We start from the raw sequence: 20398 nt of genomic DNA on the forward strand, positions 1-20398 counted from the left end.
TCTAGGCATTAACAGCTGAAATGTAGAAGATAACACTGACGAATCTTTGGCCAGGTACAAGTGACCTGGTGCACGAAGGGGGGTTGCCGTAGATAGCTGCTCGGAGCAATTTTTACAGGACAGTCAAGTGTAGCCAACAATCGGGCTAATGTTACCCTGATTGGAACCCACTGTAACGAGGTCTTTTATCATGGGTCATCTGCCCCGCCATTACCAGATGAGCCACGGGGAGAGCGGATAAGATTTTATTTTTGTCCTGCAGGGAATTGAACCCGGGATCTCTCGCACCAAAGGCAAAGACCTTAACCAGTGTGTCACGCTGTTTGTTTGTTTGTTTGTTTGTTATGCTTGGGGAAAAATGAGAGATAGATGGTATGAAATTAATTAATTAATTAATTTGGCAACAAATTCACAACTGTTTGTCATAGTTATTTTTGTATGAAAACTCTGGAGACCTAATCCTGGCTGCAAAGATGATTTGGTCTACTTGTGGAAGATTTTGAAAATATCTTCCACAGGGGGAGTATTAATTTCAAATGGAATTAGCACATTAGCAGCTCCATTTGAAACCCACCCTCCCTCAGTGGACAATTCAGGTTGAATCTTTCTCATAGGGTATATGAAATTCAAATAGAGCTGCCTAATGTGCTCATTCCATTGGAAATTTATACTCCCCCTGTGGCATATATTTCCAAAATCTTCCACAATGAGTGTGGAGTTTTAAATGGAATAGCACATTTTTCTCTTTTGCAGGCTCCAAATACATCCAGAAGTTTGAATTTGGCATCGCAAGTATGCACATCAAAACACCATACTCAGAAGAGTCAGGCATCATTACCTGTAGAGCCAAGAACCGCATGGGAGTTCATGAAACGCAGGGTAAATTTGTTTGCCAAGGTAAGTTACATTTATCCATGTATGCACATACTTAATATACAGCCAAGTCACAGACATGTGCAAATATATGTAATACATGAACACAAATATTACGCACACACCCTTTCTTGTCAAAGATGTACTTCCTATTCCAGAAAAATACAGAACTCATTTTTTTTTTTTTTTTTAATATTTGCCAAATTAAACATTGATAAATCTGAATCCTTAACTTTGTTCTAACTGGCAATGAAAGTAAAATTTTGATAGTTTTGTAATTTGTGGACAAGTGAGCCCAAAACATGCTATTTTACAGTCACAAAATTCAAAGACTTGTGATAATTTTGAGTATAGGCTATTAGTATGCTAATAAATTCAGGTTTTTATGTTCATTTTGATAATTGGTACTAAAATATATTAGAAAATTTGTTTTCCAAAAACTTTCTGCTATCCAAATTCAATGATAAAGTAAAAGTAGTGAGTTACTTTTTCATTGCAAGGATTTGCCTTTTGGAAAACACTTCTAATATCTTTTATAATCAATTATCAAAATTAACGTAAAAATCAAAAATTAGCAAACTCATAGCCTATGTTAATTTTGATTTATAAAATATATTAGAAAATGTGTTTTCTAAAACAACATTTTGCTAGGCAAATCCAATGAAAAAGTAAAAGTAGTGAGTTACTTTTTCATTGCAAGGATTCTCCTAGCAATATGTGTGAATTATTTATTATTGTTGGATCCTGAAATTGGTTATAAAAGATACTAGAAAATGTTCTTTCCAAAAAAAAAAATTGCTAGGCAAATCTAATGAAAAGGTAAAAGTAGTGAGTTACTTCTTCATTGCAAGGATTTGGCTAGCAAAACGATTGAATTATTATTGCTGGATTCTCAAATTAGTCTTAGTATAAGTCTTTGGGCTTGATTGTTACAGTATATGAGAGACGACTTAAAATTGCATGGTTTTGGCCCTTTACTTTCAAAAATTGGCCAAATATTAAAATTTGATTTTTTATTGCCAGTTAGAGGTACTTAAAGTATAAGTATTAGGACAAGATATGTGCACTCCATACAATTAGACACACGCATCCAAACGCTGAAAATGAGAATATTATAATGTGCATATACGTACTACCAAGTTAGACATGTGCACACACCAACATACAGCCATGCCACAAACACAAGTGCCACGATATCTACGCCCACAAATGTATGCAGTAACACAACTATTACACACATACCACTTCCTGTCAAAGATATACTCCCTATTCAAGTAAAATACAGAACTCATTATTTTGGATTAAAAATATTAGCCTGTTTTGCCAAATTAATAGATGAACCTGAATCCTTTAGTTAGATATTATGTTTTTCAAAAAAAAAAAAAAAAAAAAAACTTATGAGGCAAATCCAATGAAAAAGTAAAAGTAGTGAGTTACTTCTTCATTGCAAGGATTTGCCTAGCAAAAGGTGCTAATTTTGATAATTTATTATTAAAGATGTTAGAAAATGTTTTTTCCAAAAAACAATTTGCTGGACAAATCCAATGAAAAAGTAAAAGTAGTGAGTTACTTCTTCATTGCAAGGATTTGCCAAGCAGAATGTGTGAATTATTTATCATTGCTGGATCCTGAAATTTTAGGGAAAATTGGCCAAATTTTTAAATTGTCAGTTAGAATTTACTAAAGGTTTGGACTTAGCTTTTGTTTTATTTGGCAAAACAGGATAATATTTTTTTTTAATTCTAGAATATTGGTGCTGTATTTTTCTGGAATGGGGAGTAGGACAGGGACATGTGTATGAAACCTTCTAAACCGGGACATATGTACACTATATGCAATGAGACATACCCTACACCCTTCTAAACATGCAGAATGGAAATATTATAATTTGCATACATACTTCCAAGTTAGAAAATTAAAATTTACTGTATGGGACCATGTCCCTGTTGTGCCGGTGAAATTCAATTAAATTTCACCGGCTTTTTACAAATGGGATATCTGGTTATGCATCTGTCATTTACTGTTATTTTTACTGTTATTTACTGGATATTCAGTTGAAATCCATACCCCTATGAAAGACATGACCTGTGTATTTCAAATGGGGTTACCTGAATGGGTGATCCCATTTGAAACACACACCCCCTGTGTGGAGATTAAGATCATGTATTCCATAAGTGTATGTATTTCAACTGGACTAGCCAAATGTTTGCATAAGTGTTATGAAAATTTTGTTAATAGATATTAATCACATACGATGCCGATAGCTAACTTTCATATTTTATAACAAGATTGTAATTTTCACAGCAAGACGTATGCCCATTGAAAGTAAGTTGTGTTGTTTGAAATAACTTTTTGATGTCTTCACTGAACCATTGAAGTGGCGATCATTTGCTTTAAGATGTGTTTTAGGTGACTTTTTTTGCAGACAGGAAATTTGTTTTGGATCATAGTTTTATAATGTATTCCTTGTTGGAGTCCCTTGTAAACTTATGTAATGTGGTGTCTATCGAAGAATAAGTGATATGTTATAATGGTGAGTGTTGCTTCGTTAGCTTTCATTTATTCATTTCTGCTTTAATAATTCACTTATTGACGTTCAAGTTTAAACACATCTTTGGTAGTGTTGGTATAGGTAGGCTTAGAGAGAAAACACAATCTCGCATTTCTGGCAGTGAATCTTGCTTTTTAATAGTGCTTTTTTTCACTTTAAAAGATTCATTTCTACCACGAAAATCTATTTCTGTGCCGCATGGTTGCAGACTCGGAATTCAACAACCATTACAACTGAATAAGCTTAAATTGGACCTGATTTTTCAGAAAAAAATTACAAAAATGGTCCATTTTCTGGCACATCCACATTATTTATTACCCAAACCTTTCAGTATGTTGACCTTTTAAGCTGATTTATTCCGAAAATATTTGTGAATTTATGATGACAGTCGGGTCGCCTATTTGTTTTGGTTATGGAGTAAAAAAATGCCCTCTATATTTTTTTTTAATTTTTGCCAATTTTGGGGCATAAATTTTTCTTAAATTTTGCAGTTGCAATCTTGCATATTTGGTCCAAAAATTGTGTTTTTTCTTTAAGCCTAGGTATAGTAGGTATAGGTTTAATAACAAGAAAACAAAATAGGTATGATATAAATCAGAAATACAGAAACTAGTTCACGTCAATCAAACTCGGATATGGTTTGTTTATGATTTGTCGTAATCATTGAAATTTCTGAATACAGTGATATATGGTTAGTTTTCACCTTCAATCATACAAACCATCTCAAAAGTTAGATATTAGTAAATTTCTTTCCTTCAAGGCAACATAGCAACAATGACTAGAAAAGTTGCTCTTTGCCTTCAAAAAGGCCTGACATCATTTTCTGTGATTCCTATTGGGTTTGGGGCACCAGATGAATCAATTGACCATTTTGGTAAATCCCATAAGCATTTGCGAGTAGACCTAAGATGTCGTCATTTGATGTCACGTTGATCTGCGCCGATGCGCACATCGTTTATCAAACATCGTTACTGTGCATTGCAAGTCGGCGTGACGTAAAATGATGACATCTCAGGTGTACTCACAAAGGTTTATGAGATTTACCAAAAAGGTCAATCTCCCTTTTACCCACAAGATGCTGTGGGGAGTTTGATTGACAGGATTGTCGGGCGTGAACTAGTTTCTTTATCGCTGATTTTTATTATAGTGTCAAATTTTGCTACTTGGGAGGCTAATGCCTGGTAGGCTGATTTAGCAGCACCTGGGTTTGGCAACACTATTGTAAAGCAGCAAAAACAAATTAATTTCAAGTTCACATTCATCCATCCTCTTAATCCATAGTAGTTTAGCATTCATAGCTGTCGTCCATCCTCTGTTTAACATTCATAGCTGTCACCAATCCTCTTCCATAGTAGTTTAGCATTCATTGCTGTCATTCATCCTCTTCCATAGTAGTTAAGCATTCATTGCTGTCATTCATCCTCTTCCATAGTAGTTTAGCATTCATAGCTGTCATCCATCCTCTGTTTAACATTCATTGCTGTCATTCATCCTCTTCCATAGTAGTTTAGCATTCATTGCTGTCATTCATCCTCTTCCATAGTAGTTAAGCATTCATAGCTGTCATCCATCCTCTGTTTAACATTCATAGCTGTCATCAATCCTCTTCCATGGTAGTTTAGCATTCATAGCTGTACTATATATGCTTTGCATTCATAGCTGTCATCCATTCTCTTCCATAGTATTTAGCATTAATAACTCTCATTCATCCTCTACCATATATGCTTAGCATTCATAGCTCGGATCCATCCTCTGTTTAGCATTCTAGCCTTCATAGCTGTCATTCATCCCCTGTTTAACATTCATCCTCAACCATATATGTTTAACATTCATCCTCTGCCATATATGCTTAGCATTCATAGCTGTCATCCATCCTCTGTTTAGCATTCTAGCCTTCATAGCTGTCATTCATCCCCTGTTTAACATTCATCCTCAACCATATATGTTTAACATTCATCCTCTGCCATATATGCTTAGCATTCATATGTCCCCCATCATCTGTTTAGCATTCATAGTTGTTATCCGTCCTCTACCATATATGTTTAACATTCGTAGCTGTCACCATTCACACAAGCTTTTCCAAAATTCACCCGTACAATCAGCACATCCTCTTTTACTGAATTTGCCCATACCTCGCCTAGTGATGGATACAGGGCCCTGGTAGAACCAATGAATACTGTTTAATCATGTTCTATTGTTCTGAACAATGGAAACTAGCCCCACTCACTGTTCTGGCAGGGTGTCGACGGTCGACTGATGGTTGGTTTAGAAGCTATGCTTCAAACAGACAATATTGCAGACAGCTATATTTTTTGGTATAACAGGTCCCAAAGTAACACTTTCCTAAGTTGTGTTGCCAAAGTACACCTTACTTTCAAAGATGAGGTTCAGCGCAGGGGTCGCATTATTGCACATCTGCCATTCTGGGACCACTTATTTGGACCCCTTAAATTACAAGTTGACCAAATTTATGACGCACAGAAGCTTAAATTAGGTAAATCCTTTGCCGAGTTGCTTGTAATAAAATTTTGTCATTGTTGATACAAAAAGAAATAGAATGTTTCAAAATTATGAAAATAACCGGTCAATACAATAACAATGCAATAACATCGCTCTTGGAGTTCAATTCAAAGTTCAGAACTTCAGACCCCTTAAAATTCTCATTGGACCCCTTAGATTTGGGTTTTTCAGGGAACAATTAATTGGACCCACTAAATTTTAAGCTCACGCTATCGCTGGTTCAGTGTCATTTGAAAACCTGAGGTGCAATAGAATGTTTATCATGAAATAGATTGTAGGATTGTAGATTAAAATTGAATAGATTTTCTGATTGACAAATCTAAAATTACTCACTATTTTTAGACTCTTGTAATCTTGGCTGATGGCTTCTTCAGAATGACCACTGGAGTCTACCCTTCCAGCAGGATTGACTGTTACTTCTGGTGCTTTTCGTATCCCTTGGTTGCAGTGTTGGTGATTTTCTTGACTTTTTAACAAAACTTTTTTAATCAATTTATTTGATATTCCAAGAAATGCTATACCCCATGATAAAATTAAAAGTGACCATTGGAATGCTTGACATATGCGAAATCCTGTCAGGTATTTAGAAAAAAATCAAAATGTGTTTTTACATGCATGCATGTGAACATTTCAAAGAAAAAATTTGGTAAAATCATAGGAAAAAATATGAAATTTTAGCAATAGATAAAATGACACCATCAAAATTAATTGTATCCAAATGTTGTAGAAGCATTAGGAATGATGTAATACTGTCAGATTAAAAAATAATTTAACTTAAATTTATCAAAATGGTAAAAAATGTTGTTGTTTGTTTGCTGGTTTCCATCTTTCTCAAGAGTGGTTAGAAGGGGGGACAAAACAGTCAACCATGACATCTGTAGTTACTCTCTAGACCATGTATACGATCCACTAATAAGAAGCACCAAGCAACCGAGGGACGTGAAAAGCATCAGAAGTGATGTTCAATTCCGTGGGAAAGGTGGAACCCAGTGGTCATTCTAAAGAAGCCATCAGCCAAGAAGATGGCTGAATATTAGTTCTGCTGATTATAATAGATACGTGTTTATGTGAGGTTTCATTGTAACATTTGTTCTTGTCCTTCAGTTTTAACAAAATTACGGGTTTTTGCAATAACTTCTTGCTGGATCCAGTGAATAGATGCTTTTGTAGGATTGTAGATAAGTAATTCAAACATTCTGCTAGGCAACTCCAATGAAAGAGTAAAATAGTTTTTTCCTTGGATTTGCCTAGCAAAATGTTAGAATTATGTATCATTGTTGGATCCTTTGTAAATGTGTATTAGGGTTAGTTATAATCATCTCATAAAACACTTGCTTGCTGTGCAACACATAAAAATTCATCCATATGTACATACACAATATATATTTCATATATTTTATGTAGCAAATAACATCATGTTATTCATATTGTTTTATATATTATTAATGTCAAATGAAGTCTAATAATTAGGGTGTGCAGTGTTAATGTTAATAAAACAAATGGAGCAAATACTACAATCAATTTTGGGTCAATATGCTTACAGATCAAAACCAGTAACATTTCACTATTTCCTGAAATATTTCGCAAAAGAAACCCAAAATTATGTCACTATAATGTTATTCTTAAATTTTTTTGGGTCAATGTCAGTTTCAGGGGGTAAAATGGTGATGTGAAAAACATTTGGTGTGTTTTAAGCGTTTTTAAAAAAGAATATGGTCCTGCTACCATGGATACTACTACGCTTGACTACTAACGCTTGACTAGAGTAGTCAAGCATGAATATTGACGATGTGCGCTGTAACGATAATGTTGTTTCAGATTCATCACAAAGAATTGTTGGGCTTACCAAAATGGCCAATCCAGAATGAATCCTTCTCATCCCTACCTATTATGGTTTGTAATAGGAGATGTAGGTTATAGGTTATAGGTCAAGAGGACAAAGGTCACTCAATAGAGTTCCATCCATACATGAATAACACAAAGATTGGAACATCCCATGCCTAGGCCTTCTAAGTGTGTTTGAATTCAGCTGACTCTGGTGAAGTTTTCAAACCTGGCGACCTCACAGAGTTTATGCGCTAGCTTTTTTTCCTGTATGCTAATGCTACTTGTGCTGCTTTCTATTTTGTAATGCACCACATCATTCATCGTTGATCTAAGTTCTATCTTTGGGCTAAGTTCTATCTTTTACGGTTCCATAAAGTCTGTCTTTTAAATTAACGAATCTGCCATAATTATAAGAGCTTCATTTAAGCTCATTTTTATGTGTGTACAGAGTGTCTAATTTTATGTGTGTATGGAGTCTGCTTAAAACTCATTTTCATGAGTGTGTGATTTCTTTACAGGTATTGAAACCATCATGCGTCAAAGTCAGCTTCCTCAGGAAATGCAAGCTGGAATACAGCAAACGCTAGACATGGATGATGGATATGGGTAAGTGCAACTTAAGTCTTTTTATTAAAAATAAAAGATAATAGCAAATGATGTACTGCAAAAACAAGCGTTAATACATTAACACTTTTTGAGTAATATTTAATAAACACTAAAATGCACACCTACTTTAACACCAATTCACCAATTTAAACACTTTACTAACACTTGAATGCCAGTTTTAACACGAATGTATAAATTAGAACCAGGGTGGTCTTTGCAGGGTGATTGGGAGTTAAACCCCCAAAGGAGTTAGTTTGCTAACTCAACCCCCAAAAGAAAATATCAGCCCTCCCTAAAACCAAGGGGGGTTGAGGTTATACTCTCAAATTTTCTTACCCAACCTACCAAAAGAAGGTTTCAACCCCCTACAACCACCCACCAAAATTTCCAATCCCCCATAACTACCTTCATCCCCGCCCCACCCCCCACCCCCTTTCAAAAGGTGCAACTAATTTTAATGTGTCTCTCTTATATATTGAATGTGTCCTCCTGCAAATAGCCATGCGCCCTGAAAAAGTTAAATCTACATTTCTGGGCGCATGAGACATGATGTATTGCTTGCTATTACACTTGAATAGCATAGCCATTTGTTGAAGAAAATGAAGAAAAGTGAACAAAAAATCTGTTTATGCCCCCTCCCTTTCAGATTTTCAGCACAGGCGGAATAAAATTGGGGTCAACAATGTCACATTTTTTGTCTGCAAAAATGACTTCTGTCCTGGGATCCCCAAAAGGATTTTAACAAAGACCACCCTGATTTGAACACATTTATGTTAAATTTTGAACATGTATGATACATTTTTAATTATGTGTTACATTGAACACAATTAAATGTGTTAATACTTTAACATGTCCATCAAATTTTTAACACTTTTAAGTAACACTTCTGTTAACAAAAGTGTTAATAAAAGTGTTAAGATTCAAAGGAAATGTTGATTATTAACACTGGGTTAACACTTTTGTGTTAATAAAAGTGTTAAATTTTCAACGGAAATGTTAATTTATTAACACATGAACACTTTAAAATTGTGTTCAATGTAACACATGTTGATAAATGTAACACATTAAAATTTGACCATATGTGTTCAAATGTATACATACATGTTAAAACTGGCATTCAAGTGTTAATAAAAGTGTTAGAATTGGTGTGTTGGTGTTTGTGCGCTTTAGTGTTTATAAAGTGTTACTCAAAAGTGTTTATGTATTAACACTTGTTTTTGCAGTGAGTGGCTGTGAGACAGAGAAGAACCAAGGATGTGGTATTGTCCTTCTTAATTGACTCGGAAAAGTTGAACTTGACATAATCAAACATTGACTCATGATATGGAAAAGTTGAACTTGACATAATATATTCAAAATGGATATACAATGTGTTGAGAAATAGCATAGTCAATTACGATACTGGTGTGATAATTACTTTAATAAGCATATCAGTGTAGTTTGGAGCACTTGCTAAAAATGGGGTGATGGAATGTATAGCCACATTGACCTCCATATTTCAACTCCTCTCACATAGTGACCCATTTTTGTATTTAACTGTCTGCAAAGGACTCCTTCTTTTCAAGACTTCTTAACAAGTCTCTGAAAGTCTCTCACCAAATGACCCTGTGTTTCTTGAAATTCATCAGATTTCATTTTTTCCCTTCAAATTTTGCACATATTTTTGATGAATTCTTGAAACACTTATCACAGATATTTGTCAATTTTGATATTTTGGAATGTTATGACCAGATCTTTTCCTAGACTCACAGAGAGACCCTCTGTTTAGCCCTCTGAACCTTCCTCACTCAATAATGACTCCACTTTTGGTGTCAAATCTCTGGTGTCAACGTCTGTACATCCCCGTCACTTCCAAAGTCAAGTGCTCCTTGTGACATTGAGGTTATACCAAATCATCAAAAAGATTCGCATTTCAACTTGATATGATCCAACGTTCGGTGGTCAGAATGTGTTTGAGTGACTACTCGAGGAGTCCAGCATCACCAAAACTCTTAACACCTTTAAATGGACTGACCTCAGCACCTGGCACACAATCAGTCGCATTTCAATGGTTTTTGAAATCACCAAAGATCTCATCGACATCATTTGGGACAATCGCAAAACCAAACTTCAAAAATTTCTGAAGAACTCGCACATCTTCATATCAACGTTTATCAACCAAAACCCACATATATGACTTGAGTGTCTGGACTGCAAAATACTGGAATGACCTCCACGACATATTGGATGCACCTATTTTGTCGACCTTCAAGACAGGACTCATTAAGCACTTCACAAATGCATATTCAACCAGAAGTCAAACTTCAAGTCAAATTATAACCTGCAGCATTGAACCAGTCTACTCCAATGCTGATGCAGTTTCCTGATAAATGGGGAGTTTAATCATCCAGATCCAGATCCTATACCTAATATACACATCAAGAAAAGAAACTCTCCTCTTTATTGGGCAGTCATAACTTTGATCTCAATCAATTAGAAATAAAATCCAGATGAACATGTAGAGAATGTTGTTATCGGCAAAAGATCAGAATGACGAGAAATCAATGAGTGAATGACATTTGGTGTGATTCAAAAAGTTGCAGTGTCATGTACTGTACTCTGTAAAAGAGTATGTTGAAATGGGTATCAACTATTATGCAAAATGCTCTCCAGATTTAAAAGACAGCAGTCCGCATGTTTAGTTCAATTGATGGTGAATTCTGACTGCTGAAGTGTAGACTTTCTAGTTCTTTGATGTGTTTATTAGAGGAAAAACTAATTTAAATATAAATCAATCAATTTATAGTTTGTTTATGGTTTCTCAAAATAACTCCCATGGACTTCATTTCAATTCTTTATTTAGGTATTCAATTATGTTGGGTTGTTTTGTACAATAATGCATAAAAGTTCAAATACTTCAGTAAATTGTAAAAATTGTAGACAAAATGTGACCCATCACATCAAAACCTACCAGTTGTCTTCGGAAATGAAAAATGATATTTAAAACCCAAGATGAAATGCTATTTTATAGCTTTAAAATTACACCTTACTTGTTAAAATCAGATATGGTGGAAAAATGTTCTGTGAGGCAAAACAGTCTCAAATTTTCTTCATATTTCTAATCTTTTTCATTATTATCTGCAAATGAAGCCAGTCGACAACTGTTCGGATTTGATATGATGGGTCATAAATATATGTTAAATGGAATCCCCATATTTTTTGTGTGATTAAAAATTAAAGAAGTAACCACACCAAACAAAGAATTGCTATAGTGAACAGAGTTCAGAAATGTTATGCTAAACCAAATCATGATCAACTCCTGTACCTGTAATTGAATATCATTAAAGGTGTGTGACCAGATCACATTAAAGGTGAGTGACCAGATTGACAGCCACATGCCCATTTTTCTTTGGATTTCTTGCATTTCTCTAGGCAGTTGGCCTTCTGTTATATTTGTTCCACGGCTTGTAAAGGAACAATACAAAAATATTAATATAAGATTATCTACAATAGTATGTGCCAGTACTAGTAGTATTACTGTAGTGTGTAGATCTCTTTTGCTGAAGAATATTGTTGTGACTTTATGTTTAAGAAATATTATGAATGAAATATATAATTCATAATTATTAATATTTTGAAAGTAGCAGTCATATCTCAAAATATAAAATGGATTTAAATGATAATATAAATGCATTTACTGCTTTTGCTTATGAATGGAATGTTTCACAAAGTGCACAAATTATTTAAAAAAATATTTGTAATCTGATATATAAAATCATTGCTATCCCTAGTCCTAATCCTAGGAATAATAATTTGAAATATTTTTGAAGTGATAGTAGTATGTTTCCCTTATTATCCGCATATCCAAGATGGCCGCCATCGTCCTATGTGCAGCTTGCATTATTGAGACCTGTACTGGTCTAGTATGATTTTGGGCAAGTTGTAATATTACATGTTGCATGCAGGACATGTTAAGGATACAAAATGCTTTGGGCAGAATTGGTGGAATTAATGTTTGAGAGTAGCTTTCTTTAAAGAGATTTTTTTTTTCAATGAATAAATATCATAGTTGTTGAGAGAGAAATGGCGTCTCTGGTAGCTTAGGTTCATGCATTTCATATCCATAATCATTATATTTTTAGGGGCATATCTTAGAAATGGTTTAATGATATCTCACAAATTGAAAACAGTTTCGTACAAACCAGGTTTGTCACATAGAGAATACATATGCTGCAGTGTGCCCCAGGGATCAATTCTTGGTCTGCTCCTTTTATTATTCTATATATGTTGCCTATCTTGATGGTTGCAAAACGTGTCTGCAACATTTTAGGTGCCACTATAGATAAAAATTTGAATTGAAAAAAACAAATAGACACTTAGGTAAATTATGTGCAAGAAATATTGGTATCCTAAACAAAGTTAAGCAACAAGTTATATTGCTCATTAATACTTCTGTATATAAACTATTTGCTATTTCTCTGGGGAAAGACCTACAAGACATATGCTATCAAGGTATTCAAAATGCAAAAAAGTGCCTTTAGAATAATCTCAAAAAGCCCATACCTGTCTCCTTCCAAATCTTTTTTTCAAAATGATATGTTTTTCATATTGTTGATATGTATAATAAATAAGTAGCAATATTTTAAATGTACAAATATAAAAATAACGTGCTTCCATGTTCCTTTGATGTGATTTGCATTGCTCAACTAAACCATAAATATGATAAAATAGAAAAAATTACAAAAATTTTGGATAAGTTTCAGATTTATATATAATACAAGAAACACAGAAGATTACCTGCTTTCCATTTACGGAGTTAAGACGATTCTTTATACAGGTCCTAAAATCTACTCAAATTCAATTCAATTCAGGAGACACTTTGCATGATGCATGCACAAATTGTAAGTTAGATAACGATTGTACAATAGTTATTTTATGTGTAAAAGTATAGTAAATTGAAATGAAATATGTATTTGATTTCTGAGATGTAGGAATAACTTTCTTGTGATTAGATCAAAAGTTTTTAACTTTAGTCATATATTTGATATACTATAAATATACTATAAATATAATTATACTTTACCTTGGCATGCTTACGATTACAAATGTATTCAGTTCTTTGTATAATCTATACTGTAGATTCTGTTTTGTTATGCTTTTTGCTATTATGTTTGCTGTTTTTTGTAAAGGGGCTGCAACAAGTTTAAAAGCTTTAGCTCAGGGCTGTCAACTTTTTGGAATTGCTTGTCGTGAGACAGAGGCGTACCGGGATTTGCCGACTCCAATGTTCATTTTGTACCATGATTATTGACGCTCGAGAATGTGAAAAGCGGGGGGGGGGGGGGGGTAGGAGCAACAAATTATTTTTGACGATGCGTGAGATTTTACTCATTTTCCAGATTTTTGCGTGAGATTTACTACCCAGGCGTGAGATTATACTACCTTGGCGTGAGACCGTGAGAAAGTGACCCAATGCGTTACAATTGCAAATGTATTCAATTCTTTGTATAATCTATACCGTAGGTTCTGTTTTGTTATGCTTTTTGCTATTATGTTTGCTGTTTTTTGTAAAGGGGCTGCAACAAGTTTAAAAGCATTAGCTTTTAGTTGCACCTCCTCAACCTTGGTTTTTAAAATGTATTTTCTTGTCATTTGTGGTCTGTTGAATGGAAAATAAAATATATTATCTTATTGGATTTGTGTTCTTGTTGTTCTTGTTCTTGTAGAATAACTTCCCATGGAGCTGCAAACCCAAATGGGCTATTCCATTTAAAATTCACACTCCCCCTGTGGAAGATTTTGGGAATGTCTTCCACAGGGGGAGTATGAATGTCAATAGGAATGAATACATTAGCAGCTCCATTTGAAACTCACCCTCCCTCAGTGAAAGATTCAAGTTGAATCTTTCTCAGAGGGTGTATGAAATTCAAATGGAGGTGCCTGATGTGTTCATTCCATTTGAAATTTGTATTCCCCCCGTGAAAGATATTACCAAAATCTTCCACAAGGGGAGCATGGATTTTAAATGGAAAAGCCAAATGCTGCTAAATAGTTTATATGGTGTGTCAGCAAATTCCTGTAAAGTGTGCTGAGGCTTGTGGATTTATGCCTGTGCATAGCGCAAACAATTCATTACGCCTTTTAATTTATTTTAGTCTTTAATAATTTAGACAGCTTGTGTTCCTGAATTGGGCTATTCCATTTAAAATCCACACTACCCCTGTGGAAGATTTAGCTATAGTCTTCCACAGAGGGAGTATGGGTTTTTAATAGAATAGACAATTGGGTAACTTCCATTTGAAATACTCACTCCAGTTGTGGAAGGTATAGGTAAGGCCATAATACAGAGGGAGTATGGGTTTCAAAATGATTACCTATAACTAATTACATTTAAAAAACATACTCCCCCTGTGGAAGATATTTCCTAAATCTTCCACAGGGGTAGTGTGGATTTCAAGTGGAATAGCCCATTATAAATGCTGCAAAAACTTTCCTTTTGTAACCAAAAGACAGGCTATATGAATTTCAAATGGAGTTATCTGAATGGGTGACTTTGTTTTAAATTGACACCCCCTGTGTGGGAGATTAAAGTTGTGTCTTCCACAGGGGGGTGTATGGATTTCAGCTGGAATAGCCCATTTCACAAAGATAGTCCAATGTAACATCTCATCTAATTAGCAGAATTTCCATAATGTACAATTTCTGTCAAATTTTTATTTTGTGTTTCTTTACCCAAAATGCTGAAATATTGTTAGTAATAACTGCCAGGAAGGGTTTCTGTCCATTTTAAACTGAAATAACAAGGCCTATTCAGTGATCCTAGCAAAGGTGTAAAAAAATAAAATTATTTATAAATTGCCTAAAAGTGAAGGATTCATCATTTAAATAATGTCATTAGATATTTTTGCTATGAACAATTTTGAAAAAAAAATGAGGAAAACAGCAGTATTGACAAAGTTGATGCCCCATTCAAATACATGTAGTTAGTTTCTCTACTTAAGTATAGAAATTGAATACACAGCTTTCAGCTTAACCACTAGCAGGCTATGTTAGCACATCTATGACACTAACAAAGGTGCCAAAATCTGACTTTTGATAATTTTTACAATCATCTGGATGAGTAAATCACTGAATGGGTAACTCAAGTTGTAATTTTGGCAGTTTAACATGGAGTTCTATAGGGGACTTAAAGGGGCATTTCGTGATCCACAGCCTCATTCCCCACTTATCTCAAAAAAGTTGAGATTTTTATATCACTGGAAACCTCTGGCTACATAATGTTTATGTACAAAATATTTCTTGCAGATTAATTCGTTTTGCAAAGATATCGTGAAATTTGAATTTCGTTCTGGTGCACCAGAACGAAATTACAACGCATTGTCTATGGAGCAGTGTAATACACATAATCATGCATAACTCGTAAGCATAAAATCGGAATCAACTGAATTTTTGGGAATATGCTTTTTTCGTGGATATGTACTGAAAAATGTCATAAAAAGAGGATGCTAGGATCACGAAATACTCCTTTAATGTCATAATAATAGCATTATTTCAAAATTGCTCTATTTGCCTACAAACACAACAAATTCAGCTGATTCCATTTAATTGTAAGTTGGGACATGTGTAAACATTACAAAGAGGCCAAAAAAATCAGATAAAAAAAAATTACCCAATTTCATATTATAAGATCATACATTATGGCTTTTAGACACGTGGCATTTTTTATAAGCAAAAACTGGAGGAACAAATTGATAAGCAATATACAATTGTTTTTAACACTGAAATAAATTATTATATTGGGCAATTGGGTTTACTAAAATCAACTTATATACTGGCAGTCAAAAAATCCTCCTTCCCCCTGCCTGCCTGAGTAGCAAATATAGGTTTTACATGACCGTAGTTATCTTCATTTTGTAGCGGTGTATTTTTCTGTAACTTATTATATCAAGGAAAGAAGACATTCTTAGCTTTATAGTCACTAAATTTCATGGAAGTTGGTTTTCTCTCTTTGGAGAAAGAGTAACATTACAACAAGAGTTGCAATGAGTCAGGTCATTTCATGGTCGAGTCGAGTCATTTCTAGCAATAGCTCGAGTCACTGTACAATCTCTATGGGGAAAATTTCAAGATCCGAGTCGAGTCATTCCATTTTTGAAAAGTCGAGTCTCGAGTCTTGACTTGTTACAAGTCTGATTACAACATACCCAATTTTTCATAAAAGTAGAGATTACATGGTGTTAAATAATCCAGTTTATCTCAAGATTACACAACCAAATTGCACTGTCGTTTGCATCCGAAAAAGAGAGTGTTCTCAGCTTTACAACAATCTAATTATCCCCAGACACTGAAATGACAAAACACTCACATCAAACTTGTCAGACATTCAGAAAGAACAAATAATTTATACAAGCAATGCTTTGAGAAAATTAATTGGAATCAGGCAAATGATAATGATTTCTGGACAACTTTTTTCACCCGAAGTAATTACCCGACTGATCATCCCAAACAATTACTAGGAAGCCAGTTGCGTCTATAAACCACAAATCAACCAAATTACACTACCGTTTGCAGTAGAGTGTTCTCAGCTTTACAACCAATTTTATTGACATCTTTCATCAACTTTTGGAGACAAATTTAAGTTATATGCACATTTGTTCTTGAATCACTATGTAGTGTGCATGGGGTGGAGATTTTTGAACAGGAGTATGTATCATCGTTGGGGCAGGAGGAAAAACCTATGTGCTTGTGGCCCTGAACATGTTTAACACAAAACTGCCAACAGGTTACAAAAGAGCTTTTGCTCTAGACATGTTCAGGGCCAATGACACTTAGGAGGTTTTTCCTACCCAACGACGATATGCAGCAAGCAACATAAGCAAAGGAATGCAATTCGGGTATAGTGAAATAACTGTGATAATACTGATCTTGCTCTTGCTGATAAAAGAGTACCATCTGAAAATTCTGAAGTAGAAATGCATTGGGCTATTCCGCTTGAATTACATACACACCCTATTGAAGACATAACTTTGATCTCCCATACAGGGAGTGTGAATTTCAAATGAGATTAACTAAATGGGCGACTCCATTTGAAAAATCCCTCCAGTTGATAGATTTCAACTGTAATAATTCAAAAGTTTGAAACTTCAGTCAACAATTTATAGTTCTTCATGAGGTGAAAAAATATGAGTGGAGTTTAATTTTACTCTTTATTTGTTCCTTGCAGCCTTCCAGCCCCACGCTATATTGAAAGAGAAGAATCAATATATCCACCACCCACGTTTACAGTTGGTCTTAAAGCTTGCATTATCAATGAAGGCCAAGATGCACATTTTGCATGTAAGGTAGAACCATGTAGTGATTCCAATCTGGAGATTGAATGGCTTAGAGATGGTAAACCAATTGAAGCAGGTACGTTTCTTTGTCTTTCTTGATTAAGTTCATCAGGACTGTAATATTCCATTAAATCAGCATTTCTTCTATACAAGTCCAATTGAAACACTGTATGGGACGTTTCAAGAGCTAAGGTCTGCTCTTTTCACCAGCCAGATGATGCACTGATCTGCTTGGCTGTGTATATGAAATTCCATGCCAAGGTTGTGAAGCTACATATGAAGAGCTTAGTTTCAAAACCCCTTACATCCACTTCAGAAATTGTGAGAAAACATTAATAAATCATCAAAAAATCATTGATATAAGGGGTTCTGCAACAAAAGCAGTTTTTGGCGGGATGCCTGGGTAGGATGAGCATCCCGCCAAAAACTGCTTTTATTGCAAACCCTCTTATACCAGTGATTTTTTAGATGATTTTTTTGATGTTTTCTCAAAATTGCTCAAGTGGATGTAAGCAGTGTTCGAAATATGCCTCAAAAAGTTACAGGCCAGCCGGGCTTGACCTTAAAAAGTTACCGGCCAGCCGGACCGGCAACTAGATGCCAGTCAGAAAAGTTACCGGCCAGGCCAAAAAGTTACAGGCCAATGGCGGCTGACTGGCCCTATTTGAGCGCTGGATGTAAGGGGTTTTGAAACTAAACTCTTCATATGTTGGAGAAACAGGCAGAGCGTTTGGTACCAGAAAACAGGAACATGTGAAATCAGTGGAAAATACATTGAAAAACAGATTTACCAGGGCAAGCAGGACAGCATCTGAATCAGAATGTCTCACTCCGCATTAGCTGAGCACACAGCTCAAAATAACCATCATCTGGCTGATGAAACGAGCAGACCTTATTAGCTCTTGAAACATCCCATACAGTAAGTGTTTCAATTGGACTTAATAAAAGTTTCTTTGTCTGTTTGTTTGTTCATTTATACCTGGTGTATAATCTTAGAAGCTGTGCAAGAAGCAGCTAATACTGGCTGCAATGTTTCATTGTAGTGATGCTGATAAGAGTACTCTGTAAGTTCAGACAACTACTTTTATCTAGGGCACCCTCAATTTAAGGCTTACTGGATTTGGGTTCAACTTTTTATACATATAATAAGCAACAATTTCCCATGCTTAACTTAATGTGGCCAAAGTATGGACTTGGGTGGGTTTTGTATTCATATATTCAAATATAAAGAATGTAGTAATATTTATAATTTGTAATTTAATGAAGAAAGCCAAGTAGCATATATGATGAAATGTTCCATTTTCTACTGTGCAGGTTCGAAATACATCCGGAAGTTTGAATTTGGCATCGCAAGCATCCACATCAAAATGCCATACTCGGAAGAGTCTGGCATCATTGCCTGTAGAGCCAAGAACCGCAGTGGAGTCAATGAAGTGCGGGCTAAATTTGTTTGCAAAGGTGAGTCAATGTAAATGGGCTTTTGAATACATGCAGGGATGTAAACACACAGTCGTCCACACACATTAGTGCTCACGCAAACTCTAAAACAGTCATATCATGGAAGTATCAAATTAAGTCAAAATCATTGAATATTCTAGTCATTGAAATTCCAGAGAAAGTTTAAAAGTCACTGCATTTTTGATTATGGTGATTGAGATTCAAGAGGTAAATGTCTAAAGTTGTGGAATTCTTTGTTAAACTCTATTTTGATTGGTTACTCAGATGATTACATGATGTAATTAACCAATCAGGTGCCCTGTAAGAAAGGCAGTAGTGCCCATGGGGTTCAATATTTAAATGTTTGACTGATGTAAGAAAATGTGACCTACGTGTGTTCTAGGATTTTTGTCATAGAGTATGCCAACAGCTAACTTTTGTCCATTTTTTTGTATAATTATAATTTCACAGCGATACCTACACTGTAGGGCCAATGACAGTAAGTTGTGTGAAATAACTCGATTGGTATCTCCATTGATGTGACAATCATTTACTGAAAGGCTTTGTATCACAACAGAATTCTATTCTATTCTATTCTATTTAGAATCATACTTGTTTCTCTGTGTAATTCCTGTTAGACTTCCTTGTGGTGTCTCTTATTAGGGATAACAAAATAAAAACATTTGGGATCATTGTTTCATAATGGGTTATTCCACTTAAAATCCACACTACCCCTGTGGAAGGTTTAGTTAAAATCTTCCATGGAGGGAGTATGAGTTTCAAAGGGAATAAACACATTAGCAGCTCCATTTGAAACCCACCCTCTCTCAGTGGAAGATTCAGCTTGAATCTTTCTCATAGGGTGTATAAAATTCAAATGGAGCTGCTGAAGATATTTCCCAAATCTTCCACAGGGGTAGTGGGGATTTTAAATGGAATAGCCCAATTCAGTATTTCTGTTAGATTTCTTTGTTTATTTCATCCAATGTGATGTCTCTCGATGTATTATACAGTATTGAATGTTGTTTCTTCTGTCAAAGGTTTTTGCGCTAATTCATTAATTTCTGCTTTTGTAATTTGTAAAACAAAACATTGGTAGAATTGGTATAAGCTTAACATCAAGAAAATAAAAGGATTAGTGTAGCTTGTGTGGCTTAGTTTCATAGTGTCGTGCTGCTTACTGCTTTGACACTCTCCGATCATGTTTTCTTCAGTATACAATCAGGCCAGCAATTCCAGCAGGGCGACCAGAGACATGCAGTAGTTTACCACT

The 20398-nt window shown here is 34.9% G+C and overlaps 1 protein-coding gene across 1 annotated transcript in view; it reads left to right on the forward strand.

Moving 5' to 3' along the window:
* Positions 1 to 20398, forward strand: part of LOC140167508 (titin-like) — a 104624-nt gene that overhangs the window by 15310 nt on the left and 68916 nt on the right. The window contains exons 12-15 of the mRNA XM_072190813.1: positions 754 to 897; positions 8290 to 8377; positions 17580 to 17764; positions 19003 to 19146. Coding sequence (XP_072046914.1) covers positions 754 to 897; positions 8290 to 8377; positions 17580 to 17764; positions 19003 to 19146 — 561 coding nt within the window. The remainder of the gene's footprint in view (positions 1 to 753; positions 898 to 8289; positions 8378 to 17579; positions 17765 to 19002; positions 19147 to 20398) is intronic.

This window comes from Amphiura filiformis, chromosome 13 (assembly GCF_039555335.1).
Source record: "Amphiura filiformis chromosome 13, Afil_fr2py, whole genome shotgun sequence".
Classification (NCBI taxonomy): domain Eukaryota; kingdom Metazoa; phylum Echinodermata; class Ophiuroidea; order Amphilepidida; family Amphiuridae; genus Amphiura; species Amphiura filiformis.